Here is a 26,671-nt window from a genome sequence, read left to right on the forward strand (position 1 = left end):
AGGGTGCAAGGTGCCACCACTAGCCAAGCTTAGCAAGACCCAACCTCCTAAGTACTACATACATAGCTTTGACAAGGTGGCTATACCAGATCGTTAGAAGCCGTTCGAGCACGGCAAACACTGGAGGTATTTCACCCTCCAAAAATTTAAAGTTTCCTAGACCTCTATTGAAAATACGAGACTAAAAGAACCTTGGGTTGCCTCCCAAGAAGCGCTAAGTTTTATGTCTTCAGCCAGACGTCAAGCACTCCAAAAACCATCCTTCAACAGAGCATTACAATCCAACTTTGCATGTGAACACGCTGCCGAGACCAAAGGAGGTCTCCATGCTAATTCCGGTGAGTGCGCACTACACGGACCTAATGGTGTGATAGAAAGCAAATGAGGTGGCAACTTTAAATCATTTTTTGAAGGAGGGCTAGTCATAAGTGGAACATCATCAAACAAAATTGGAACCTCGGAGTCAACCTCACTCACCTTAGACACATCATTAACAGTGAGAGGTGGATGTACCTCATCATTGGAGTGGTGTTTTGCAGTGTTGTACACATTCAACTTAAGGGTCATATTCCCAAAGGTCACCTCCATCTCCCCACTCCTCACGTGAATATTAGCATTGACCGTCGCTAAGAAGGGGCGACCAAGAATGACGGGAGTTTGCTTTTTGAGGATTTGCATCGGTTCCGTGTCAAGTACTATAAAATCCGCTGGAAAATAAAAATCGTTAACCTTGACAAGAACGTCCTCAACTACCCCACACGGCACCTTAATGGATCGGTCTGCTAACTGAAGGGTGACTGACGTGGGTTTCAACTCCCCAAGCCCCAATTGTTCGTACACCGAGTAAGGTATCAAATTAACACTAGCCCCTAAGTCTAGCAATGCTCGCTCAATGACATGGTTCCCTATTCCTATGGAAATAGTAGGGGTGCCTGGATCTTGTAACTTAGGAGGAGCAATCGATTGGAACACTGAGCTCACTTGCTCGGTGAGAAGGACCTTTTTCGATACATTGGTTTTACATTTCCTCTTTTGAGTACAAAGGTCCTTCAAAAACTTAGCATAAGTGGGGACTTGTTTGATCGCGTCTAGGAGAGGAATGTTTACTTTCACTTGCTTAAAAACCTCAAGAATATCCTCCATAGCCGCACCCTTCTTGGGGAAAGGAGATGGGGCATTGAGACATTGTGGGAATGGGGCTTTAGGCACATAGGGTGGTACCTTAAAGCCTCTTGAAGTGGAGGTGGATGGTGAGGGTGTGACTGGAAGGGTTCCATTTTTACTTTGTGAATTCTCCTCCCCAAAGTTATCTGGGTCGGAGGGAGCCAAATGTTCCTTTGGTTCCGCTTTCTCTGGTCGGGTTTCAACCTCTCTCTTATTGCGCAAAGTCATGATTACCTTAGCATCAGCAGGAGGCGGGTCATGAATCACAAACTGTCCTCTAGGGGGTTGGATAGGCTGACCGGGCAACCTACCTTCTTCCCTATGATTGAGTGCATTGGCTATTTGACCCACTTGGGTCTCTAACCTTGCGATGGACTGTGTGTTGGTGCGCACCTATTGTTGGGTGTCATTTAGTCTGTCAAGCGCTTACAGCACCTTTTCCTCAAAGGATAGATCCTGTGAGGATTGGGGAGGTGCTTGCTACTGATTCGGTGAGAGATAGGCCGCAGGGTTAAACTGTGTGTTGAATGGCCTAGGTTGCTGGGCGAAACTATTACCATGGTGTTCCGTCTTCCATGACAAATTGGGATGTTTGCTCCATCCCTGGTTATAAGTAGTGGAAAAAGGATCATTACCCGGTTTGGAGAAACCCTGCGCATTGGCATACCCTTGTGTAGCGTTAACCTGTTCTTGCACAAACAAAGGGAATTGTGGTGCTGCAGGACAGTCAACAATATAATGGGCCGGACTAGCACATAAAGAACATGCCTCCTGATAAGGTGGAGGCTGTGAGGTGGCCGATCCCTTGGTGAGAAGTTGTTCAACTTTCTCAGTCAGTGCATCTACTTTAGACTGGAGGTCATGAGATGGTTTAATCTCGTACATACCTCGTGGCTTATCAGAACTAGTAATGACTGACTTAGTTCTCCTCTCAAAAGAAACATTTTGCAAGGACCCTTCGCTCATAGTTTCAAATAATTGCCAGGCATCCTCTTCATTCTTAACCATCACAGAGCCTCCACATGAGGCATCAACCATCACACGATGCTGCGGATGTAGCCCGGAATAAAAACTCTGTACTAATTGCCACTTAGGTGTGTCATGGTGCGGACACTTACGAATGAGATCCCCATATCTCTCCCAAGCCTCATAGAACTGTTCATTCTCAGCTTGTTGGAAAGTGGTAATCTCCTGCCGAAGTCTGAGTGTTTTTCCTATGGGGAAGAATTTCTTAAGGAATGCCGCACTCATTTGCGCCCAAGATGTTATAGAATTAGCTGGCAAAGTAGTAAGCCAATGTTTGGCATTCCCTATCAAAGTGAATTGAAACAAAATCAATCTCAATGCATCCATCGGAAAATTATGAATTAAAAGCGTGGAACTAAGGGCTTCAAATTCAGTGATGTGTTGATATGGATCCTCTTGAGATTGCCCTTGAAACTAGGGAGCATTTAGAGTGTACCAGGCTTAATCTCATAGTTGTTAGCCGTGATTGCGAGTAATCGTACACATGATGGTGTAGTGTAAGCCGTGGGGGCGAAGTGTGAGTTGAGAGGGAGGGGGTCAGGTATCACAACCCTCCTCTCTCCATTAGGATTATCATCTGCCATTGTGACTAAGATAGTATTTCTATTACCCCTACGTCTTTTTTCCAAGTCAAAATTAAGAGGTACGAGTTCAGGTTCCTGTGATCGACGACCAAGCATGCAAGTTTAATACCCCTTGATTGTAAAAATGGGGTACTCTAGACACAGACACCAATTTGCCAAAAATAAGAACAAACTCACAGTGGGTCAACGAAATCGCTTTATATCACGGCACCGCTTCTTCACAGTGATCTTTGCTCGTTTTGTCGCCTCGTACCTGTAGCTAAGACAACCAAAACTAACAAACAAAATAAAAATAAATACCAATGAACTAAACTAAAAACTAATTAAATTAACGCAACCGTGCAAACTGTCCCCGGCAACAGCGCCAAAATTTGACCGCGTCGTTCCGTGTCAAAAATATATTTATAAAACTGAGAATTAACTACTACTCCATAGAATAGTGGTCAAGTCCGAGTATCGTTCCAACGGAGACAGTATGGCTGAGTTACGACAAATTCGATTAATTTTTAGATTAATTCGAGCAAAGGAAGTTTGGTTGTTTGAATTTGGAGAATTTATTAAATCTAAGAGAATAAATTAAATGGAAAGTTTGTAACGATTGGAGAGAAAATCTAGGATTCGAATCCACCTCGACCGTGTAACTCCAACATGCATAGGCAAGATTAATTATTCGAATCAGAAGGGATTATTACTAGGACTTGCAAACCTTAGCAATAATCATCTAGAAAATAATTGAGTTGTTAAAAGGTATAGATTATCTCATAGCACGGACCGTCTCAAAAGTACGGTCTGGCCGCCTAACGGCACGACCCGTCTTACGAGTATAATCTATCTCAGAACTCCAACTACAATCGATGAAAACCATTGTATAACTCGTATTTGAAAGCATGCATACAAATACTCAATAGATTAAAACCATCAAAATCATTCCATTCAATTGAAACGGAAAGGGTTCTTAGTTATACAATCGATCCGAATAATAAACCTAAAATCCATACATAAAATAAAGTTACTTGGTGCGAAATTTCATCTTCCCCCTAAACAAGGAATTTAGCCGGCCATGGAGAAAGAAGATCCACTTGAAGTTGAAGAACGAATGAAGAACATAGAGAAAATCTCCTTCAACGTTTGTATTCTTGCCGTGGATCTCTCCCAATAGCTGCTAGGAATAAAAAATAACGTAACCTAATAATAAACTCAAGTCTCCTTTTATAGTTGGCCCAAAACAATAAGACTTAAAGACGTAAAAGCTGATTTCTGTTTGCAGCGTCTGCTGTCCGCTGGTCCGGACCAGCAATTACATTGGCCGGACCAAAAAAACAGCTTGTTCATATCGTGCTCCAGTTTTGGTCGTCCGGACCAGCATAACCTTGGTCCGGACCAGATTTTCAACTTTCACCTTTTTGCTCCTCTTTTCGCCGCGGATCTCTCCGGAACATCCTTAACTCACGATTATTACTCCAAAACCTGTCCGAATGCTCCGTAGGCCCTAAAACACTACAAACCAATTAAATCTCGTTAAATAACATTAGATAAAACCAACAAAACCTAAGTTAATGGGAATAAACGGGTGCTTTTCAGCACCTATCACATAGACTCCGCGGTAGGACTTTCTACATAAATCATTCATTGTAATCTTGAAACTAAACTAGCAAGATCATTCAATTCTATATTAATAATCATGCTCATAACCATCTCAAATATCAAACACGAATACTTCTAATCAAACGATAAAGTCTTGACTTTTGAAAATCATTCTTTCTTCCTTTTTGTGAAGTTCTAAACAACATATGCTTTTCCGAAAAATAAAGTCGATATGTTTAACATACTCCCCTTCCTTTTCATCTTTTTAGAAAAAACACTTTTCAAGTTTTTTTTTTATGCATTTCTCAACATACAAGCATCATACATTTACATTTAGAGTTTAACGGCTAAGAGAACGTTTATGTATACTTAGAGATAGGAGTTAAGATATCCTTCGTTATACATAGAGATAGTGAGTAAGATTTGTAACATCTATTTATCTTTGAGATGCTTAAATGTTATATTTAATAACTTAAGGGCTAAAGTGCAATTTTCTTCCAAACTGTGGTGCATGTGTGCCGTGTGTTTTGTTTGATGAGGTGTGTGTGATTCATTGAAACAAAAGAAAAAAAAAAAAAAACAAACCCAAAGGAAGTTCTGATTTCTACGTTAGAGAGAGAGAGAGAGAGAGAGAGAGAGAGAGAGAGAGCAGCGTGGAAGAAGAAGGGGAAAAGAAGAAGAAATTGGGGTTAGGTTGATTGAAGCTCAATTAGGTCTTTTCATCTTCTTAAATGCTGGAATTTCCTATTTCTCATGCTAGGTTTTTGTTTTGCATCTAATATGCTCTGAATTGAAGCCATGGGAGAGGGTTTTTGAGGTTGAAATTGAGTTTTTATTTCAGAAAATTCGTGTATATGATGAGCATGCATAACTGTGTTTGAACAAGTTAATAATTTGTCCTGTTTTGACGAATTTTTCTCATCGACGTTCCTATCATGTTATTTTCTGATAATTTTACTGTAGATGCCTCTGTGAGTTTAGTTTATGCTGTAAAAATGTCAGAATTTTCTGAGCAATGTGGAAAAAGATAAAAATCGTGAACCGAACTGGTGTCTGATTCGCGTCGGTGCAGACAGCACAGACACGTGTTGGAAAAACGGGCATAACTTCTTGCTTGGGTATCGGTTTTACGCACCGTTTCTTGATTCAAAAACTAGACTCGTATATCTTTCTGAATATGTTTGGGTTGTGTCGTGGCTCTTTCTAGATTATAGCAGTTTTTGAATTAAAGTTCAGGTTTTGGTACTTCTGAAATTCTTGACAGCTTTTGGCTTGTGTTTGTCATGAAATTCCTCAAGTTTAAGCATACTGGGTGGACATGGGTTCTCATGAGTCTTAAACATGGATCAATTGGTGATGTTTTGGTGTTGGAATTATTGGAAAATATTGAGTATGTGATTTTTAATGAGCTTTCGATCGCAGACTGTTCTGCTGAAAACTGTGAATTCTGCTTTAGATGTGTAACTTCATTTGAGCGTATCTTGGTCATTCAGACTCCGTTTAGGACAAATTTTATATCAAAATTCATGTACCGGAGGTGTACTTTTTAATGGTGGTAGTCTGACGACCTGGTTCTAAATCAATAAGAAGTTATGGTCGAAATACAACAGGATGGTCATGGTTTCAAATCGATTTTAAGAGTTATATCATATTTATACTCTTACGTTGAGTTGGGGGCACTTCTAAGCCTTAAGATGGACATATTTGTATTCGTTGGGTATTGTCTAATACCTTATTAGTTTTATAATTTGGTATCAAATGATTGTTAAATGGTTTAGGGGTGTTGGTGGCATTGTTAAGCTCATTTGACACTTGTTAGCATGGTGAATGTATTTGGGGTGTATCATATATTTACTTAAACATTTCAAGGGATTCATATGCTGATATGGTAGCTTGTGGCTAGGTAACAAGCCGGTCAAATAGGAGGTGCCGAAACCGTAAGTTTGGTGTATAACTCGGTCGATGCAAAGGTGAGTGTGTCTGATATGGTTCTTCCCAATAAAATGTTGCTGTGGTGGTGAATGTATATCTTGCTAATCGTAGTAAGCTTTCGATATGGTTATCTTTAATGAGATATTGCTGTAATGGTGAGTGTATATCATGCTATTGTTATTTAGCTTATGATATGTGAGTATTTGATTCATAGATGTTGTTCTATATTGAATTGAACTTGAATTTTGGCTTAGTGCCCGGTGATTGGCTTAATGCCAAAAGGCTTTATGCCTTAAACTATTGGCTGTGTGCCCGGTGATTGGCTTTATGCCATAAGGCTTTATGCCTTAAACTATTGGCTGTGTGCCCGGTGATTGGCTTAATGCCATAAGGCTTTATGCCTTAAACTATTGGCTGTGTGCCCGGTGATTGACTTAATGCCATAAGGCTTTATGCCTTAAACTATTGGCTGTGTGCCCGGTGATTGGCTTAATGCCATAAGGCTTATGTCTTAAATTATTGGCTATGTGCCCGGTGTTGCTCTTAATTTCTCGATAAACTGTTGACAAGTTGAGATTATCTTTTAGCTGTTGGTTATTACTGTTATGTTGTAATTGGAGGATGTGGTGATTATATCTGTTACGTACATTTGAGTATCTCAGATATGTTGAGAATTTATATTTTGGTTGTTATTTATTCGGCTGTTGCTATATTTTGTTGAGCATTTCTATATCTCACACACTCTGGCTTTCCTTTTTGGTCTGCCAGGTAGCAGGTTGCGTAGAGTGGGTCCACTACCGGTCAACGTGTTGAGAAGTGTTTGGGCTAGCGTCAGATGATGTGGATAAGCGAGTTGGTTGTAGGTAGTGAACTAAAAAGTTAATTTATATAAGTAAAAAATATGTTGTTGGTGGATGTGTTGAAGTTTAGAATTTTTAAAGTATTGTAAAACTATATTGTGATTTAGTTGTGCGAGGTCCTGGTTGGTTGGTCGATACGTCGACTCATTTTTATGTTAAGGTGATAAGTCTTCCGCTGGGTGTTATTCTGACAGGTTGTGAGGTGTGGTTCGGTTTTGGTGTGGAATGTCACGTGGTCGCGTCGACTCGGGCCCACATTGGGTGCCGTTTGCGGGGCGGGGCGTGACAAGATTAATCTACCTTGATCCGAAACTAGTCGGGGCCGAATAAGCTAGTTGGAAGATTTCTACGGGCGGTGAAACTCGCAAATCTAGACCAAACTTTGGATGGCAGTAACTCGGTCAATATTTGGCCGAATATGATCTTTCTTGGGTCGAAATTGAAGCTCTCGAAGTGCTCTACAACTTTCGTGAAGAAAGTTGATCCTAGAACTACTTTAGGTAGGAGAAAAATGGTGATAAAGGAAGAGACAGTATGCTGTCTGGAAATGGAAATCCGAGATTTTTACTGAACTTCGGATGCCAATATCTTTGTCATTTCTTCACCGATTGAGGTGGTTCTTGGGTCTAACTTGAAGGTTTCGAAGTGCTCCACAACTTTCCCGAAGGGAGTTGGTTCTAAAAACTACTCTAAGCAGGAGAAAAATGGAGATTTGTGAGGGGCAGTAGGCTGTCTGGAAATGGAAATGGTTTCTAGAGAGAAGTGAGAGCAAAGGAGTGAAGGTGTGAGTTGAAACTTGAAGTTAGTTTGCTATTTATAGGCAAAAGTCTTGGCTCCCTCTCCCTCCATATGGCCGGCCCCCCTCCCTCTCCCTTTTCCTATGGATTTTGCTCCATTGAGTTGTCATTTCATGTCTTTCAATCGTGTCATGCCTTCCATGACTTGTCACTTCCATTTGTAGGCCAAATCTTAGGCCATCATGAAGGGTTTTTGACTAGTCTAGTCCTAAAAAGAGGTTGCTTGTAAGAAAGGACATAATCATGGGCTAGCTAATTTGTACTTTGGAAGACTGGAATGGGTTGGCATGTAGTAAATAGGCTTAGGGCTATTAAGGTTGCTTGTGTAAGTGTCCAAAACACAATCACACACTCCACCTCCCTCTCCCATTCGGCCTTTCTCTCTCTCTCTCCATCCGGCCCTCTCTCTCTCTCTCTCTCTCTCTCTCTCTCTCTCTCTCTCTCTCGTTCTATGTATAGACATATATATAAGTACATGTATATATTCATCTAGGAAAGTAAAACCTAAGATAGTTAGGCTTAAGGCTAGGACATAGGTGTGCATGCATGCATGGCTAGTCTTGCTTTTTTCGGAAGCAAAATGATGGGATTCTTTGTATGATTTGTCTTGTCATGCTTATTGGCAAGTCAAAGGTCTATTAACCAAGGGATAAAAATTCCCCTAACAATTATGGACCGAGGGGTAAAGAAATATTGGTAATAATTAGGGTTTGAAATGACTTGTCATGGGGTATAATGATTACCCCTAAAAGTCTAAGGGTTCAATTAGGGTTCAGGGGTTCAAAAGGCTCCAAGACGGTCAAAAAGGTCCAATTAGGGTTCGAAAAGTGTAACTAGGAGAAATGGTAGTTTGGTTTGTCCAACTAGTTGGTTGGAAGCTAACTCTACTAGCCACGTAGGACTCTTAGTCAAGAAAAGATAATTTAAAGATTTTATCTAACTCGTTAGGAAAATATACAAGTGTTTTTATAAGCATAATTGTCTTTAGAAAATGACTAGATTGTTCGGCGTGAAAGATATAATTTTATAAGTCTCAAATCTAATTATGACGGATTATTAAAATTAAAAAGAAATTTTTTAGTAGCAAATCCAAGTAATTAAAATAAAATTTAAATATTTAACAAAATTTTTATTTACCAAAAATCAGGGTCGTTACACGATTTATCTTGAAGGCGGATTTGCTGTAACCCGGTGCACACCTTCTGGTGGGGGCAAATACTGTCTTTAGAAAAGTGTTCTCCTAACGTGACTCGAATACTTCTACTGTTTCAAGTTTGAAGAAACGACGGCCATCACTTTCATCATATTGACGATCGGATTTTCAACAGTTAGTAGAGTGCACCCTGGCTGTACAAATTCTAATTTTTTATCCTTTCTTATCTTAAGAAAATTAAGAACAAGTTGACCTCTATTTCTTTTAGATATCACAACTTGTTGTTCTCATTATACATATAGAAAGATATACCTAGATTAATAAAAAAATTCAATTTATGGAACATTATATATAGAACTTGCGTTGAGATTAAAACAAATATAGGAGAGTGGAAAAGGTTTTGAAAATTTTGTAGTGATAAACCCAAGAACAACTAGTATTTATAGGTAATAGGAAGTGAAAAAGTGATAGAAACAAACAATAAATACATATATTCGAATCGTACAACTTTCCATGTTCAACATTTTGAGAAAACCAAAAGTAAACCTAAAATTTCGTTGAAACCAAAGTAAAAAAAAGCTAAACCTAATATAAAGAAAAAAAACAACGTAAACCTGAAACATGAAGAAAACCAATGGTAAAAAAGAAAAAGAAAGAGAAAAGTAACTATAAAAAAGGAATTTAAAAAAATGACTTCAAATTTGAAGTTTGTTACTAAACCTTCAAATAGCAGATAAATGATACTAGTAGAAATTTGAAGGGTGCATGTGTTAACTTTTGGGAGAAATTCGAAGGGTGCATGTGTTTAACTTTTGGGAGAAATTTGAAGGGTACATTTGTCAACTTTTGGGAGAATTTTTTTGGGTACCGGGTGGGTACTACGTGGCCGTGCCCACGTGGTGTCCAAGCAGATTGAAACTCTCTCTCTCCTCTCATCCCATCACTCTCTCTACTCTTTCTCTCTTCAAATCCGAGCCATCCAAAACCGAAATAGACAGCCCGGATGCGCTGAATGGATACCACGTGGTACCCACTCAACACCCCAAACATCCTCAACTTTTGGAAGTTCTACATGTTGTACCTCCTAAAACACGGTTGAACCTTTAAAGTCTCTTAATTTTTGACATTTTTGACATTGAAAGTTCAATCTAAGACATAAAAACAGACATTGGGGGTGGACTTATTCAAAACTTTGTAGGGAGCTAGCTTTGTCTTTGGTCGGTCGAGAAGACAGAGACGGGAGTTATAGAGACAAGGAACGGGACCCCATTTGGTCCTTTTGACTAGGGATAGGGATGGATGGGTTTTGTCGCACCCGGCCCTGACCCTAATAATACTCCTACCACACAATCTCAACCCGACTACGTAATTTAAATCATTCTCATTCTGGTTGAGGGGCGGATCTACTAGCCCCGCCCCGTTAAACCCATGGACAGAATTGTTTTAACATACGAGAAAAATGGGGGAAATAGTTAATATATACTATATATAAATAACATGGTATTTTGGTAGAGTCTCGTTTTAGTAATAAGAGTAAAAACATAATATTGGCGTAAAGTTTCAGGGTAATCTCATCCCTGTTGGATTTCAGTGTTCCAACCTAAAACTAATTGGCAATAGGTGAAGTTCTTTATAATATATCAGCCAAGTTTGGATGGGAGCGATGTGGAATAAAGTTTAACACTCCCCCTCATGTCTAGCTCATATGCAAGCGGAGGTATAAATTGAGGAGACAAGAAAATTTGACCCAGGCGACGATGACTCGACCACATGCGGTGAGGCTATCCAAGACATAACTTTGATATATATTTGAGGGTTTCAACCTAAAATCAATTAACAATACATTGAGTAGCCTCTATGATATATTAACCAAACATAAGTGGCTTTAGAAGAGTTTTTTTTATTTTCTCCCAACCCAACCCCGTACCAAAAAATTTGGCAGAAACCCGCCCCAATCGAGATATAGGTCGGTACGGGTTGCCTAGCCTCCTTCTGACATGTCAACATAAAAAACAACTCTTATATCTATTGCATTTAAAAAACGAGGACATTATTCAATACTCAAAGAAATTTAAGGCACCGTCAATTTATACTCAAAAAAACGAGGACATTATTCAATACTCAAAAAAACGAGGACATCGTTATGTGGTGGTTCCACAATAAAATATGTGAAGTTAACATAAATGTGTAGTAGAGAGAAATTTAAGGCACCGTCACTTGGTGACCCAGGAGCAAGGAATAATTACTCAAAGAAATGAGAGGGAAACTACATTCAACAAACACACATTGGTTGACGTATACATGGCGCATGGCTTACGTGAGAAAAATTGTAGTATTACGTGTTTCGGGATTATGGTAGATTGGTAGTACAACAGAAAGTCTATTGGCACAGCAAATCGGTGCACAGATTTCTACGTGGGGCCTATTAAGGGTTCCACACAAGTGATCTGAGCCGTTCATTATGTTTAAAATATTTTTTCAAGGGCCCATGCGAAAAATTAGCTCAATCTGATACCTATAAGTACTTGATCTAATCGTCTAACTTTTCATTCTTTAAAAATTTGAATGAAAAGTTAGATGATTAAATCAAACACTTATAGGTATCGAATTGAGCTGATTTTTTCTCGGAGGCCCTTGAATAAATGTTTTAAACATAATGAACGGCTCAGATCACTTATGTGGGACCCTTAATGGATCCCACATAGAAATCTGTGCACAATCTGTACACCGATTTGCTATGCCAGTAGATTGGTTTGTAGTACAATAGTTTGTCAAAAAAAAAAAAAGTTGCCAAATGAGTGAAGGCCTCTCACTTTGTCACCAAATTGAGATCATGCAACATTAATTAGAATGGTTGGCAGACGCAGGGAAAATTAATGTTTCCTTGTTTTTTCTTTTTGGGTAGATAGCGAAGGGTGTTCGGGCAAGTTTATACATTTCTTGACTTATCTCCTTCCTGGTCCCGTTAAAGACAGGTCATTCGTGCTAAAACTAGAAAATTCACAAGATTTTTTTTTTTTTTTTTTTGCGACTTGACCTTAAAAATTGTACTTTGATCAATTGTGCGAATAACAAACCCATCAACCAAGTAACCAACCAGACTAACCTTGACTTTTGAGGCTAATGTTTTCTCTTTCTACTATGTATTATTGATGTTGGCAAGCAATGAACCTGGCCACATTGGCCCACATAGTTATCTTAATTTGGTAAAAACTTAAATCATAGGAGTAGTAACTTGAAGCATGTTAATTTTTCTTCACCACCTCATTTGTTTGTTGTCCTTTTCCTCGATTGTTGTCGGAGAGTGATGGTTAGCAACCTTGTATTTTGTTAAATAAAAAATACCCCCTTCGTCCACATTTGTTAGTTCTTTTTTGAAATTTGTGCAATTTTTTATTACTTATATTTTTTTTAATATAAATCTCAAAAAATATGCAATATAAATCTTGTTTGATAGATTTCAATTAGTTCTATTACACAAAATTTGCAAATCATGAAAACCATTATAAATTAAAAAATATTATCAATAAAAAATGACACAGATTTCAAAAATGGACCAACAAATACGGACAGAGGTAGTATATGTGAATATGAAAACTGCAAAGGACTGAAAAAAACCCATTTGCCCATCAAAACATAACCTAAATTTACGTCAGCTCGAACCTCCAAGTACTTTGAAAGGTTGTATTTAGATTATCACTCTAAAGAGATATATATTTAAGGGGGGAAAAAGAAAGCAAATACTAAAATTAATTAAAAGTCTTCAACTCTTCCTTTTTTTTGAATTAGCCGACCATCTACATATCTTTGATACAAACGGATACAAACACAGTCTTCTAGCTTCAGTTGTTAATCATTGATTATTGCTCCATTAAGCATCATTGAACACCACTTTAATAAAAAGTGAAGAAACTACTACGTACAGTAATTATCAAGGGCAATCGGAAATGATTTTGTCACTTTCTTTTTTTGTTAACGTCACTCTTCTGCAAATGTATTTTTACACCGTAAGAGAGTGGCGTTAATAAAAAAGAAAGTGACAAAATCAACAATCTAAAACAATCCATATCACCATAATTTGGAGCTACAAGTTAAATAAGCGCGAGTGTTAAAGCGTTTTGGAATATGCGAAACGAAGAGCAGGTTTCGTAAGCAATCCCTTTACCAGGTGGATCCCACATGTACCTTATCCTGCCGGTTATCAATTGCCACGTTTCTTGCTTAGTCAAAGGATTGTAGCCCCATGATCACAAATCACCGTGCATGCTTATTTATGGATCCGTCTTTCTATTGTAGCACACAAGAGAATAAGAAAAATACATATTTATGTACCTTTTAATACATATTCACACTTTTTATTATCAACTCATTAGACTGATTTTAGAATTTTCCTTTATGGATTAGTCCGTGAAGCGATAGTGGCCTTAATTACAAGTGGCAGAAATTACAAGTAAAGATTCCCTCTCTCCGGCAGCTGTTACCGGCGTTGTCGCCGGGGTTTGACTGTTGGGATCTATGAAACCATTTGTCTTTTGTACCTCTTAATTACCTCAACTATTGGAAGATTGAATTGGATCTTAGATACTCCAATTTGATGGAAGCCCATTTGGGCAAGTCAAAGAGAGAAACTGATATTTTTTTCAAGAAAATTGATGGCTATCTACGTTATAGAGATTAAATTCCTGCTCCCATGAGTTTTCCACCACCGTAGTTATGAGCCCCACCTATTGATTTTAGGTGAAAGTACATGGAGACCCCTTCAATTGTGCCTTTTTTTCACGAAAACCTCCTAACATTTAAAACTGTCCATACAGACCCCAAAAACTATATGAAATGAAAAATTGGCCAACTCTGTTAACGGAATGAGGAGAAATGACGATTCTACCTCTTAAAAATTGTCCACACTGACCCACTCATCTATAAAAATTGTCCATGCTGACTCCTCCATCTTAACAATCTTTTAGACAGAATGGTGCTGATTGGTTAACAATTATAGTTGAGGGGGTCTGTATGAACGATTTTAAATATTATATGGTCTCTGTGGAAAAAAAGTGATAGTTAAGGAGGTCTCTGTGTACTTTTACCTTGATTTTATAAACTAAATTCAAATTTTGATACACATATTGATGTTCGATTGAAGCTAATTTTTTGTGCAAATATACTACCCCCTCCATCTTTTTTTTAGAGTCTAGTATTCCATTTTATAAAGTTCATGGGTAAAAGTTTGTACATTTTCTATTTTGCCCTTAAAAGTAGATTCTATTTTGAAAAGCTAGTGAGTAAAAATATAATGATGATGTCTTCATAGAGGGTAAATAGGAAAGATGGAGGTAAAAGTTGATATGAAATGTCTAATATCTTCATAATAAGTTGAAGTTACCAAACTGAACACCACTTAAAAAGGGAAGGATGAAGTATTATGTGAGTCCTACAAGATGAACAATTCAGATTATACCAATAAATGCACGGTGAAATCCACAACAGTGGTGGGTGATGGAAAACTCACCATTTCCACCGCGGGTGGAGAGAATATAATCTCTAGGTTTTATGAAGGATAGGATTTCGGGAGACAATCTAAAAATAAAAGAGTCTTGTGTGTCTCCTATTCAAGCAATTAAAATTGGGGTAATATTTTTCCTGGTTGGTAATAGTAACAAGAAGCATGAACAAAGTATGGCTCTGTTTGGAATCCATGAAAATAAAGAAAAATGAAAATGAGAGAAAAATAGAAGGAAAAATTTATTATTCATTACACTTGAAATCCTTATTTTTTTTCCAGAAAAAGAATTCTTGTGATGATAAGCTTGATAAATTACACGAATTCGTTTACATTCACCAGGTCTGGGATTCCAAACTTCAACATGTTGCCGCATGAGTAGCTCCCTCTCTCTTCTCTAGTAGTACTGCTGCCATCGAATCCGATGTATGTCGAAGTCGAGTCCAACGGTGCCGGGCTCGATGAAGGTGTTGACAGAGTTGATAAGCCCGAACCGAGGCCGATATTATTGCCCTTGTTCCAGTGGAAAAGACCAGACGGAGGAGGGTTTGTGATGCTTTGGTCTGACCCGCAATACCCGAATTTCAGCGGGGGTAAGCAATCTCCCCCCAAATATGAAGGCATTTCATTGCTTTGCCACTCGTTCAGTTGACAGCTTACGGGGCTGAACGCGGTAAAATTCGATGAGAATTGATCCAGATTTGGCTCCATGACTTGGGCTTCACTAGGAAATGTAACATAAGGTGAAGTCAGTGTGCTACAATTTGAGATTTCTTGGACCACCGGGGCCAATTGGTTCTGAACTTGATGAGGATTGCCAAGAGAAGTTGCCATCCTTGAAAATTCTGGGTTTAGAAGGGGTTGTTGGACCCCGAAAAGCCTTGAAAGATCGATTTCACGTGGATTGTAAAGGGAGGATATTGCTAGAATTGAAGAGAGGTCGAGAAGATCGAGGCGAGGACTGTGAGTCACCGGGTCGATTCCCATTCGGAGGAGCCTTTTCCTGATGTTGGTGTTCCAGTAATTTTTTATTTCGTTGTCGGTCCTTCCGGGCAAGCGAGCAGCAATGACAGACCACCTGTGCTCAAACAAATAACAAACACGTTACAAATCAGACCCTTTTTTTCGTAGATCGCTTATTATTCGGTAACTTTGAGCACCATTGTAATAGCGTGTAGTGTCACCATTGCACTCAATATTTTGCTTGTATTCCACTCATGACCATACTTAGGGTGAGTTTTCCCGAGAGACTAAAGGGACTTAGCCCGTTTAGTCTCGTAAGGAAACTCACCCTAAGTCAACTTTATTGATCCTACAAGTCGCTCTTGTTACTTCTTAGTCATGAACACTTCGCTCATAATCTCGTACAATGAGACAATTATAATCTCAATTGAATACATAGAACTTGTTAGAATTTCTTGGAAGGTTCCAACCTAAAACCAAGCAGGGTGATTTAGATAAGCGACGTAGGATTAAGTCTAAAATAACTGAAAAAGAAAAATAACTTACTTGTTTCCTAATACACTATGCAGTTGGATAATAGTTTGTTCCTCTTCAAAAGAGAATCTACCTCGCTTGATATCGGGCCTAAGATAGTTGGTCCAACGTAGTCGACAACTCTTTCCACACCTCTGCAGCCCTGCAGAATTGCAAAAATATTAGATGTCTACAATTGAACTCGAGGAAGCCTGAAAATGCATACAAACATGATGTAACCATGCTAATAACAAGCAATTTTGTGAGTAATCAACATTGGCTAGTGCCATACTAACACAAGATGCCACTGTCGCACCATTTGAGTGAATTCTGTGTAAAACGTAAATTTTCGTAAACTATTTTTCTTCGCGGAAAAGAAAGATACTCTACCGGCGTTCTTTGGAAGTGTCCTCCAATTCCCGTACCCATGTTTCTGAATGTAATCTACTAGCTTCTGGTCTTCCTCTTGGGTCCATGGTCCCTTCTTCAGCCCATTTTTCTCCAAACAAGGTGTTCTTCCCATGGTGTTATCTAACTACTATGTCAATGTCATATACTGTATGGAGAGAGAGAGAGAGAGAGAGAGAGAGAGAGGTCCGTATGGGAAGTACTTTTGGGTGTGTATATATAGGTAAGAGAAGGGTAAAAGAGAACAACAGGGGAAGGTCAACAGATTCGGTGCCGTCCATTTTATGTAACAAAGGCAACGTGTCCCCTTTCTTTGGAGAAAAATGTGAAATTTCAACCTTTCTTTCACTGTCTCCCGGTCCTCTATAGATTTGTAAATTTACAGAGGATCTACAAAGCAAATATGAAATGTCCTTCCTTCCTTCTCTCTCTCTCTCTCTCTCTCTCTCTCTCTCTCTCTCATATACATCTCACAACACATAGTACTCTCTCTCTGATATACATCTCACAACACATAGTAGTACTCCATCATTTTCCGGCGGGGTGGTCCTTGCTGTCTAGATTTTTATCAGTTGTCAACAATATTTTGAAGGGCACGTACCCAATCTTCGTAGACAAGTACCCAAGATATGAGGGTATAATCTCTCTTTTTTGCTACTTATAACCGGTTGTCCGGATTAATTTGCACACACCTTGATTATTCCCGACCTTAAAGTTAATGACCGTGCAAAACTCCGGTGATCCCAAGATTTGAAACGTTTGACTTTCATGAGATTTAAACTTACGACCTCTGGGGGACACTCCCTTTAGTTGTTATCTCATGTAGCCAAACCCCTCGGAGTTGTCCATGTGATCCTCTTAGGGTCAAAATCAGACTATCATGTCCAATTTTTAGGATTCAAAATACAGAATAATCCACATAAACGTAATCAAGTAGATTATTGAAAGGCAGGGGCTTGACTGAATCATACCTAGCTACTTTTTAAACGCAATTCGTTCAACATTTTATTTTGTAACCAAACCAAATCATTACCAAATAAGTTGGTCTCAGCTCGTTCGAACTCTACTCATTAGCTAATAAAAGAGCTTGAGCCAAACTTTTTGGCTCGTTTAGGAATTGAACCGAATTCGGGGTATGCCTTAGCATGGCTTGAGTAAGCTCATGAACACAAAATATATAAATTCGAGCTCAAGCACTTGTTTACATAAGCTCAACCTTTTTTGATCGGGTTATGTAAGCTTAACTTGAGCTTGGTGCGGTTCAATCAAAACACTTGAGCTTGGTTTATTTATTTTTTTAAGAAAACATAAACTTACCATCGATAGAAAATAAACAATCCAACCAAACGAATACCAACCATACACACAACCCCATAGGACCATCAGCACAACACAACTCGGAAACACTTGAGCTTGGTTTCTGAAACAGTACGAGCTCGAGTAATTCAATTGATACGTGCAACTCAACAAGAACATGAAAGTTAGCTCAGGTAGGGGTGCACACGGTCCGAAATTGGTCCGGTTCTCTAGATATCCCCTAACCAGACTATTCCGAATGATTCTAAAAAATTACTAACAATCTAACCAATATATATGTAGAACCTGTCCAGATCCAAACCAATAGACTGGTTCGATTTTGATTGAGTTCCCGTTCTACCCTATTAGCATCCAAACACTTCTTCACAAAATTTGTAAAATCTGTTATTGGGGTTCCTAGCTAATTCATTAAAGACTTCCTAACAAAAGATATGTTTATGTGCCGATCAAAAGAAAAAGAGATATTTACTCTACATAGCTAATATTGTATACAATGGAAGGTTAGCGGAAAATTAGTGTGTTAGTAGCAACTAAAGGGGGTTCAATGTCTCTCCATAGACTCGATCCCCAGACCTCCCCTTTGCAAGGCAAGGGGTACAACCAAATGGGCTAAGAGGCAAGAATAACTTAGGAAAAAACATTAAATTACTAAATCAACATGGTTAATTATATATTCCCGTATCTACTCCGTTTGACCAAAAAAAATTATATATGCGCGTACATATACATTGATATTTTAGGGTCCAGTTCTTAAATAGACAACTAGTAACCAAAACCGAAGTTACAAGTTCTTATTTTTATGAATCGCACAACCAGACCACATAGAACGGTTCAGTCCGAATCAAATCAGTTTAGCAATTATATCGATTTTTTTAAACACCCCTAAGCCCAGGTGACTGGGTGCTTGATGTTGTTTTTTTACAGAGGCGGGAAAAAGAAGAAGGTTCAACTCAACAATGATAGCTACTGCTACAACTCAGTAATTTCCCAATCATGAGCTTGCAAAGCTAAACTCAATGTACTTGATGACGATGTAGGAATCAATTTCTCTTTCTTTTTTTTCTTTTTTTTGCCAATACAGTATACATCAGCTAGAATCAGCGGAGAGTTAATAGGTTAGTCCACAATGAATTTCAGAAGCTATTCATAACTTTGAATCCCAAACGCCCACGACGGGGCTCGAATCAACTGGGCTAGAGCCCGTTGGCGTAGGAACCAATCTCACTTATACATCAAAGTCTTCCATAAGTCTTCAGTTATAATCTAGTAATAATTGTACTTACCTGGAAATTAAACCGATACTAATACTTGTCATAACAATGTTGGGGACCACAATCAAAGACTCTGTAAAGCCAATCAATAGCGAGCCGCGTCGCAATCCGTGAATTAATAGTTGTGTGCTTTACCAGCACTAAACCCGTTTACCTTTTGATGTGACAGTCTCTAATTAAAAAACTTCTAAATTATCACTCTTTATAACCTGTTCGCCGACTCCGCGAGCTGCTAATAGAGGCCGTTACGTAGAGTGTCGGTCACTGGGTAAAGTTTTTTTGGCTTCCTATATGGTTACACTGTGGTGCTTTCAAAATTTTACACGCATGTCGGTCGATTCCCGATACGTATGGGAATCATTTTTTGTCTGCTTTATAGCCAATAGGGCTCATAGTCGAGGATCTAGGGTTTTGTGTGAGAGTTACGGGTCATAACAGATTCATTGCATTATCCTCTTTTAAGATTTTTTTTCCCATAAGGTTCCCTGCGCTTTGTGTTGTTTCGTATGCCGTTGTAATATCGTTTCCTGTACATTTCAGTCCTTCTAGTCAGACGAAAGAAAAACTTCATGTATCCAAATGTTCCACTCAAGAATTCAATTGCAAGTTCCAGAAGTCATCAAGAATACTCAATCTAAAGGAGTTGATAACGGTTGGAAATTTCGAACCCGAGCTCTTAGGAGAGAATAGATTCTCAAGTCATGCTTGGCCACCAGGCTAACCCCTTGCGGCTAATCAATGACATATGTTACCATTCATCTAGTCACTCCCACTTCCCAATCTCCTAACTGAGAGCTAATAGTATTTAACTTCAACTATGTCAGCACATCATATTTTAGATGGAAAATCTGGGACAAGTGTCCAGCATTATTTGGCTCAAATCACAGACAATTAGGCGCCCGCTTTTTCAAGTTTTATGTCAATGGAATCCAACGTATTCACGTGAAGACATTCATGGGCTTTGAAAATCGAGTATATGAAGGAAAATTTATTTGGTGGGCTAGGGCTCCACGGTGCCCAACATCCTTACTCACCGGTACTAAGTTTATGACCTCACGTAAATGTGTGACAGATAAGAGTGTCGGGGCACCCCAAGACCGCTGAATTACTCAATCTCTGTTGAGAATATAAATAATGAGACCACGAAAAAAATTATCACCAGGCCGGTTCATATTTACTCATTCGAACATTTTTTGCTACTTGCCCAAATGGGCGTTATTCCTGGCAGGGCTACAAACGAGCCAAGCCAAGCTTTGTCGAGCTCGAGCTCGAGCTCGAGCTTGGCTTGTTTACTAATCGAGTCAAAAACTTGAGCTCAAGCCGAGCTTAGCCATTTACTAAATGAGCTCCTTTAATCGAGTCGAGCCTCCCTTAACGCGCCGAGCTTTTATCGAACTCGTTTACTAAACGAGCCGAGCTCACGTACTGCTCGGTTTATTTGCAATCCTACTTCCTGGACATAGTTACTATATATCATAGAATGCAACTTTAAGTCTGCCTCAATATTTTTTTGTTCTGAACGAGCTAATCCCTAACACCATATGACTATTAAAATGACCATGATCTCAGGCTAATGTTCCCCCGCTTGGGATCATGCAAGCACCCGTGGCACTGGCACTTAAATTATCAACATGCCTCGGAAGTGTTTTTTTTTTTCCGAAGACTTTATCAAAGAATGCTTATATCTTAGCCTGATAAGGTCTTCTTGTGGATTGTTACAAGAACAAGTTGACTCGCAGACATGTATACACGCGTATACTTGTATATAGGCAAGAAAATTTTATATCAAATTGGTGTTGGTTCTGGTGTGGCCAAGCAGACTTTTTAACAGCGACTTCGCGTTGTTTAGAGCTATTTTAATAATCGAGATGCAAAGGCATGCATATGGTCTAACCATTTGTGAATGCCATGCAATTATATTATAAGCAATGTGCTGTTTTACTATTATATAAGAAAGCCCATGCATATTGTTTAACCACTTGTGAATGCCATGCAATTTATGGGTCCTTTCATTGGCAACCAAGTGGGTTGTCAATAAGTTAAGAAAACGGAAAAAAACCACACACTACAATACACATTTTACACTTTTTAATATGGAGTATATGTTTTATGTACTTCTACACATTTTAACACTCTTTAAACGTTAACAATAGCTCAGTGGGCTATTTGTAGCATTTTCCTTCGATTATTCATCTTGGCAATCTCATGCATTGTTATTTATTACCATGTAGTCTTACGCCTATTCTCCAATAGCTAAGACTGCTAGAGTGAAGACATGATGTTGTCGTGTTGCGGTCACCTGGCTCGTTTTGGGTGTTGAGAACTTTCCCAGAAAATGTTGTTGCACGTGAGGAGCTTTTAGGGGGATGGATGGTTGAATGCTCTGGAGAGATTGATGATGAGCAGAGCGAGAAACACATCGAGGATTCAAGAGCAGATCAATTCCAATCTGAGATCCCGTTTGGTAGTTCTTGCTTACTTCATATCTGAATCAAGACACAAAATAAACAAAGATTCAGAGACAAATAAACAAATAATGAGTAAGATAAGCTAATAAGTAAGGTTGCCAAACGGGCCTGAAAGTATGAGGAACTTGTTATTTTACTAATCATGCATATCTTTCATTTCTGCCAAGGATGTTGGTGACACGTTCAAAGCATGAGTTGGGATAGAATTCAATCTATGCAACAGACAAGGGAAAAGACTTACCATAACAGACAAGGGAAAAAAGCAATAAACGAAAGAAAAAGTGTATCTAGTGTCTGAAAAGAATGTATAGCAGTCTACAACGGCCTTTTAGTAGAGGGATCTACAGCATTATACTGTTCTAGGGATATTAAAGAGAGGTTATTTTCATTGGAAACTTAGACCCGAAGGGAAAACATTACACTGATATGATTCTGAAACATGCGTATACCAACTGCATGCAAAAGCTACTAGAGATACAAAGTGTACATAATTTCAGTCAAACAAAACATCAACTGATCAATCAATCCCCTGGAGATGAAGTTAGGAAAGGATCCCAAACAAGCTCAAGTGTATACTATTGACGTACCAAAATTGGACATTGAGCAGCCAAACATGAAACTACCGGACAGGGCACTCAGCATAGTTTCAAGAGAATGAGATCACCAAATATTGACCCGCCCTTTGGCCATTTTGCAGATGCCGCAATTGAACTGATTGAAAGGTCAAAATAGTTGAGTGGGACATGTTAAGACATTCTACTAGTTACATTTTGTGGCAAAAAGACATGGGACTGAGATGCAGAGAATAGTTTCAGATGGAAGGGAAACCACGGATAGTGGGTGAACAAGTTGCTGTATTGGTAATGAACAGGGGTACCCTCCCTCAACAAAACTAAGAGTAGAGTTTTAGATTCACTATCCTCATAAAGTAATAGCAACAAGAACCCCCAAGACTGCTAATCCTACTATCCATCTTTTTCTACAACAGCTGATACTTCCATCTTTTAAGGACTTCAATAGCTTTGTCGTATAGAATAGCCGTACTTCGAATACTTCAGCTCAACCACCCCGACCTAATCTTCTGATTCCCTCATCCATAGCTCTACAATTATTTTGTTAATGCCTCCACAGCTCTGTTAAGCACTAAAGTCCATAGCTTACTGTAGCACTTGATAAGGTGGTTGACATTCTCCACACCTGATAGAGTTGCCAATTGCCTCCCAGAGCTTCTTCTCGCTTGAATATCTTCTTCTACTGTCTTGGCAATCTCTGATGGTGGGAGAGGGATTTCAAAGCACACAAACACACTGGAGTAATTTCTTTATTACTTTTTTTTTGCTCGGCATAATTTCTTTATTACTTAATATGCAATTTCTGATTCCTCTCTGCTGCAATTGAAGTAATCGGGATTCAGTTAACACAAATCAGAGACTCATGCCCACAAGTGTCTTGATAGCTTAGCTCTGACACCATCTTATCCGGGCTCACATAATAACTTCGGAGGGAGTATTATTTAACAAGAAGATTTTAAACCCTAGTATCACAAGTTCCAATCTTAATCATCAAGTAACACTGTTCGAACATAAATTTCAGCTCAGTTCCCTTCACCTTATTCCCTCTCATCTTTTTCTTTTCGTTTTGCAAGATGCTAGCCTTCAATTACAACACCACCACAACAATGAGCAATTTTCAGCCTAATTGTCTCTAACTTGTACTCACTACTTGGCAGCAGAATTGTCATTTTGTCATTCTTCTTTTTCTTCAATGTGGATAGTGGAGATTAAGAAATCCAATATCTGTCATATTCATTACTCACTAATCGCTATAATCACCAGCAAAACCAGTCACGAGTGAGCAACAATTTACCAAAATGCTTATTTCCTACTTCTAACGTAAATTCTTTGAGTCTTCAGGAACTATTCTGCTTATACATTAAGAGTAATCCAGTTCGTTTTATTTTTGCAAAAACATTATCATATGCATCCTATTCTCCGAGTAAAGAGTCCAGTTGATCTTCATTTTCCTCCTCTTTTACCAAAAGTCCCATTAAGCAAATATCAAGAAAACAAATTTCGATCTTCCTTAGCACCATCCAAAGACAATTGATGCCAGAAATTTCAACAAATGCAACAAGAAATTCCAAGCTTCACCCAAAAACAAAACAGAAGAAAGAAGGCGGGGAGAAGAAAAAAAAACTAAGCTACCTGAAATATCCTTCAAAAATAAAGTGCATTTAACTCAAATATTAATGAAGTCATCCTTAAAGCCTCTTAGTATGACTAACTAAACTTATCAAACAAAAAAGTAGAGCAGAAATTTTCACATACATAAAGTCATCCTTATAAGCCTCTTAGTATGACTAACTAAACTTATCAAACAAAAAAGTAGAGCAGAATTTTTCACATACGTAAAGTCATCCTTAAAGCCTCTTAGTATGACTAACTAAACTTATCAAACAAAAAAGTAGAGCAGAACTTTTCACATACGTAAAGTCATCCTTAAAAGCCTCTTAGTATGACTAACTAAACTTATCAAACAAAAAAGTAGCGCAGAATTTTTCCCATACGTTGTTCACCAGTTTCTATGAATTGGGAATTCAGGAGGAACACAAGGCAAACTGATATGCAGATGAAAGTATGCCTTAGAAATGGGAATTCAGGAGGAACACAAGGCAAACTGTTATGCAGATGAAAGTATGCCTTTTGAATACCACGTGACAAGTTGGAATTAAGCACTTTCTATTCGCTATCTCCCAAATTAATTTAAGAGTACAGACTTTTGGCTTCCCAAATAATAGCGGTATTCTTACATATGGTGCTTGGGGCGAATCAGACGTCTTAGTATTCAATCTTGAGGAAAATGAACATGTCAAAAACTAGTTAATGGATGAACCAAGAATACAAAGAACCACAACATCATAACATCACACACATTCAAACTAGTTGTAGCTCAGGACTTGTATCTTCGTGACTGAATCTTACCATGAGAACCCAAGCTAGGCCAATGCCACTTAAGAAGAAGTAAGAAACTAAACTTGTCTTTCCCTCCAGCAAAACTCGTCTTTTCCTCCGGCACGAAAGTTAACGAATCTCATCACAAAAATCTTTTCCAGTTACCTAGGTCAAAAAAATGAGAGGATTCTAGCTCAACATGGTATAGCCGTTTTAAATTTAAGCCACATGTCAGAAGAACCTACACTACCCAACCTCAACCGACCATCAATAAGAGCATCAACTTCCTCTTCATAGGAGTTGAACCCACAAGCTCACTACACTTAGAGTAAAACTACTGCTACACAACCGTCAGGCCAACTGCCCCAGTTTATTATTGCCTTATTCACATGCAAAAAACCAGGAAAAAAAATGCAATAAGAGAAATTTATCCCGTGTTGTTTCGCTCAATAGGATATTCTACATTGAAAAGTAGAAGAATGAATCATTGAATTTCTGCGGTCTATTGAATTAGTTTTCCTTGCTGCAGACATAATGAACGAACATGCAACGGAATATAGTAGAGTTTACGTGATTTGGCATTCAACTAACTCCCTAGCAACCCAGCTAAGCAAAAACAACAAAAACAAAAAGTTGCCTAGTAACTTTCAAATAGATCAACACAAAAAACCAAAGAATTTACGAAACGACCCCACCCCACGCGTAGGTATGCGTGTGAAATGGCTGTGGGGATTCGAGGTGCATGTCAGCTAACAGCTGTCGGCCCAGAGTAGCCACACCAAGGGGCGGCTCTCGGATTTTTGTTTACAGGTGACAAAAACATAAATAAATTTTTACTCTCTCCGTCCCCACTTTTGGTCCCACTTAGCACTTTTTGTTGTCCCAAAAATATTGTCCCACTTCAAAACTAAATGGGCAATGTTGAATGAATTTTCTCTTTTATCCTTCACATTTTGAATTAGCAATTCTAACAAAGTAAAAAAAATAAAAATGAAATGATTTGAAGATAAATGAAAAAATAAAATGATAAGAAATACAATTATCTCTGGATGATGCTATGGTGTCCCCGGTTATTTTGGAGACACTGTAATTTTTGGCATAACTTTACCATTATGAGTATAACTAAAACCCATTACAAACATAACAGAACCCAAATAAGGCATAACTAAGGAATATTCAAAAAACCAACCAAGGCATAACCAAACCCAACTAAGGCATAACAAACAAGTTATGCTTTACTGTGGTTTTGGTTATGCTTTGTTATGGTTCTGTTATGCTTGTAATGGATTTTGGTTATACTCATAATGGTTTTGTTATGCTAAAAGTTACGGTGTCCCCAAGATGACCGGGGACACCGAAGTCATTCCCTCTCTTCAATAACTTGAAATCTGCAAAAGAGACCAGCAACTAACAGGAGACGGGGGAATATATACAAAACTCTATATAAAATAAAAGTATTTATTACAGTTGAAAGTTTATTAGGCCTAGTTTATTTTGTTTTGTTGTGATATTTATCTACTTACTTACAAATTCAAATAAATTTTCATTTACTTTGGGAATGATTTAATGCCGACAGTATAAAAAACACTTATTTATATGTAAAAAATTGCAAAATTTTGGTACATTTTTTGAGTCAAGTGGATCCGTTTGCTTGAAGCCCCTGGTTTACTAGTGCCGCCGCACCTGCCACACCCTGCATTACCTAAAAAGAAAGAATTTACGAAAGAGACGAAATGTAGTTGAAGAATTTACTAACCGTAGGGGCCACGGGGGATAGATAAGCTCTTCAACGACATTGACAGCAGCGGAGAGATCACGACAAAGATGAGGCGGCGATGGAGGCCGCGAAGAGCGGAAGCGGCGGATTGTGGGAAGTCCGTGGCGGGAAATTTTGTGGGGAAATTTTTTTCAGTACATCACTGCTTTTTTGAGATAGCCGAAGAAGAGAAATTTCGCACCCACTAATTTCATGGACCGGGACGAAAGAAACTTATTTACTGAACGCTGCAAAGCAGCTCTTTAAGAAATTGAGCGATTTCAGCCATCCATTTTAACAATCAGTGGTCCGAATTTTAATTAGAGAAATAATTTTGTCATTCTTTTTTTGTTAAACAAAAAAAAGAATAGCAAAATCAATAGCCTTTAATTAAACTATTCACTGGAACAGTTAATTCTAGCAAATA

At 38.5% G+C, this 26,671-nt stretch overlaps 2 protein-coding genes and 1 long non-coding RNA gene across 4 annotated transcripts; 1 reads left to right on the forward strand and 2 right to left on the reverse strand.

The window, feature by feature from the left end:
• Nucleotides 1–240: 240 nt before the first annotated feature.
• LOC131317244 (uncharacterized) lies at nucleotides 241–2,774 on the reverse strand. Its single transcript, XM_058346807.1, has 3 exons — nucleotides 2,627–2,774; nucleotides 1,669–2,474; nucleotides 241–1,557 (listed from the first exon to the last, which is right to left on the reverse strand). The coding sequence occupies exons 1-3, from the start codon at nucleotides 2,772–2,774 to the stop codon at nucleotides 241–243; spliced, it is 2,271 nt and encodes a 756-aa protein (XP_058202790.1).
• Nucleotides 2,775–4,906: 2,132 nt separating this feature from the next.
• Nucleotides 4,907–7,341, forward strand: LOC131311729 (uncharacterized). Its single transcript, XR_009195555.1, has 3 exons — nucleotides 4,907–5,071; nucleotides 6,262–6,328; nucleotides 7,059–7,341. It is a non-coding gene; the product is annotated as an uncharacterized LOC131311729 (long non-coding RNA).
• Nucleotides 7,342–14,815: 7,474 nt separating this feature from the next.
• Nucleotides 14,816–26,388, reverse strand: LOC131311734 (transcription factor MYB102-like). Of its 2 annotated transcripts, XM_058339308.1 has the most exons (4): nucleotides 26,112–26,388; nucleotides 21,369–21,555; nucleotides 16,107–16,236; nucleotides 14,816–15,675 (listed from the first exon to the last, which is right to left on the reverse strand). In XM_058339308.1, exons 2-4 carry the CDS (start codon nucleotides 21,487–21,489, stop codon nucleotides 14,913–14,915), a joined length of 1,014 nt encoding a protein of 337 aa, XP_058195291.1. In that variant the 5' UTR covers nucleotides 21,490–21,555; nucleotides 26,112–26,388; the 3' UTR covers nucleotides 14,816–14,912. The 2 variants fall into 2 exon arrangements, with proteins under 2 accessions (XP_058195291.1, XP_058195283.1); XM_058339300.1 differs by lacking the exons at nucleotides 21,369–21,555; nucleotides 26,112–26,388 and adding an exon at nucleotides 16,464–16,921.
• Between the last annotated feature and the right edge of the window lie 283 nt (nucleotides 26,389–26,671).

Source organism: Rhododendron vialii, chromosome 2a (assembly GCF_030253575.1).
Source record: "Rhododendron vialii isolate Sample 1 chromosome 2a, ASM3025357v1".
In the NCBI taxonomy this organism is placed as follows: Eukaryota; Viridiplantae; Streptophyta; class Magnoliopsida; order Ericales; family Ericaceae; genus Rhododendron; species Rhododendron vialii.

What these genes read in the sequence shown, in the direction of transcription:
- LOC131317244 (XM_058346807.1), bottom strand. Translation starts at nt 2,774, where the DNA reads ATGGCAGATGATAATCCTAATGGAGAGAGGAGGGTTGTGATACCTGAC. An exon ending in CAACTATGAGATTAAGCCTG is followed by an intron (nt 2,475 to 2,626) that starts GTACACTCTAAA and finishes TCACTTTGATAG; the next exon opens with GGAATGCCAAACATTGGCTT. An exon ending in ACACACAGTTTAACCCTGCG is followed by an intron (nt 1,558 to 1,668) that starts GCCTATCTCTCA and finishes ACCCAACAATAG; the next exon opens with GTGCGCACCAACACACAGTC.
- LOC131311734 (XM_058339300.1), bottom strand. Translation starts at nt 16,596, where the DNA reads ATGGGAAGAACACCTTGTTTGGAGAAAAATGGGCTGAAGAAGGGACCA. An exon ending in GACACTTCCAAAGAACGCCG is followed by an intron (nt 16,237 to 16,463) that starts GTAGAGTATCTT and finishes GCAATTCTGCAG; the next exon opens with GGCTGCAGAGGTGTGGAAAG. An exon ending in CATAGTGTATTAGGAAACAA is followed by an intron (nt 15,676 to 16,106) that starts GTAAGTTATTTT and finishes GTTTGAGCACAG; the next exon opens with GTGGTCTGTCATTGCTGCTC.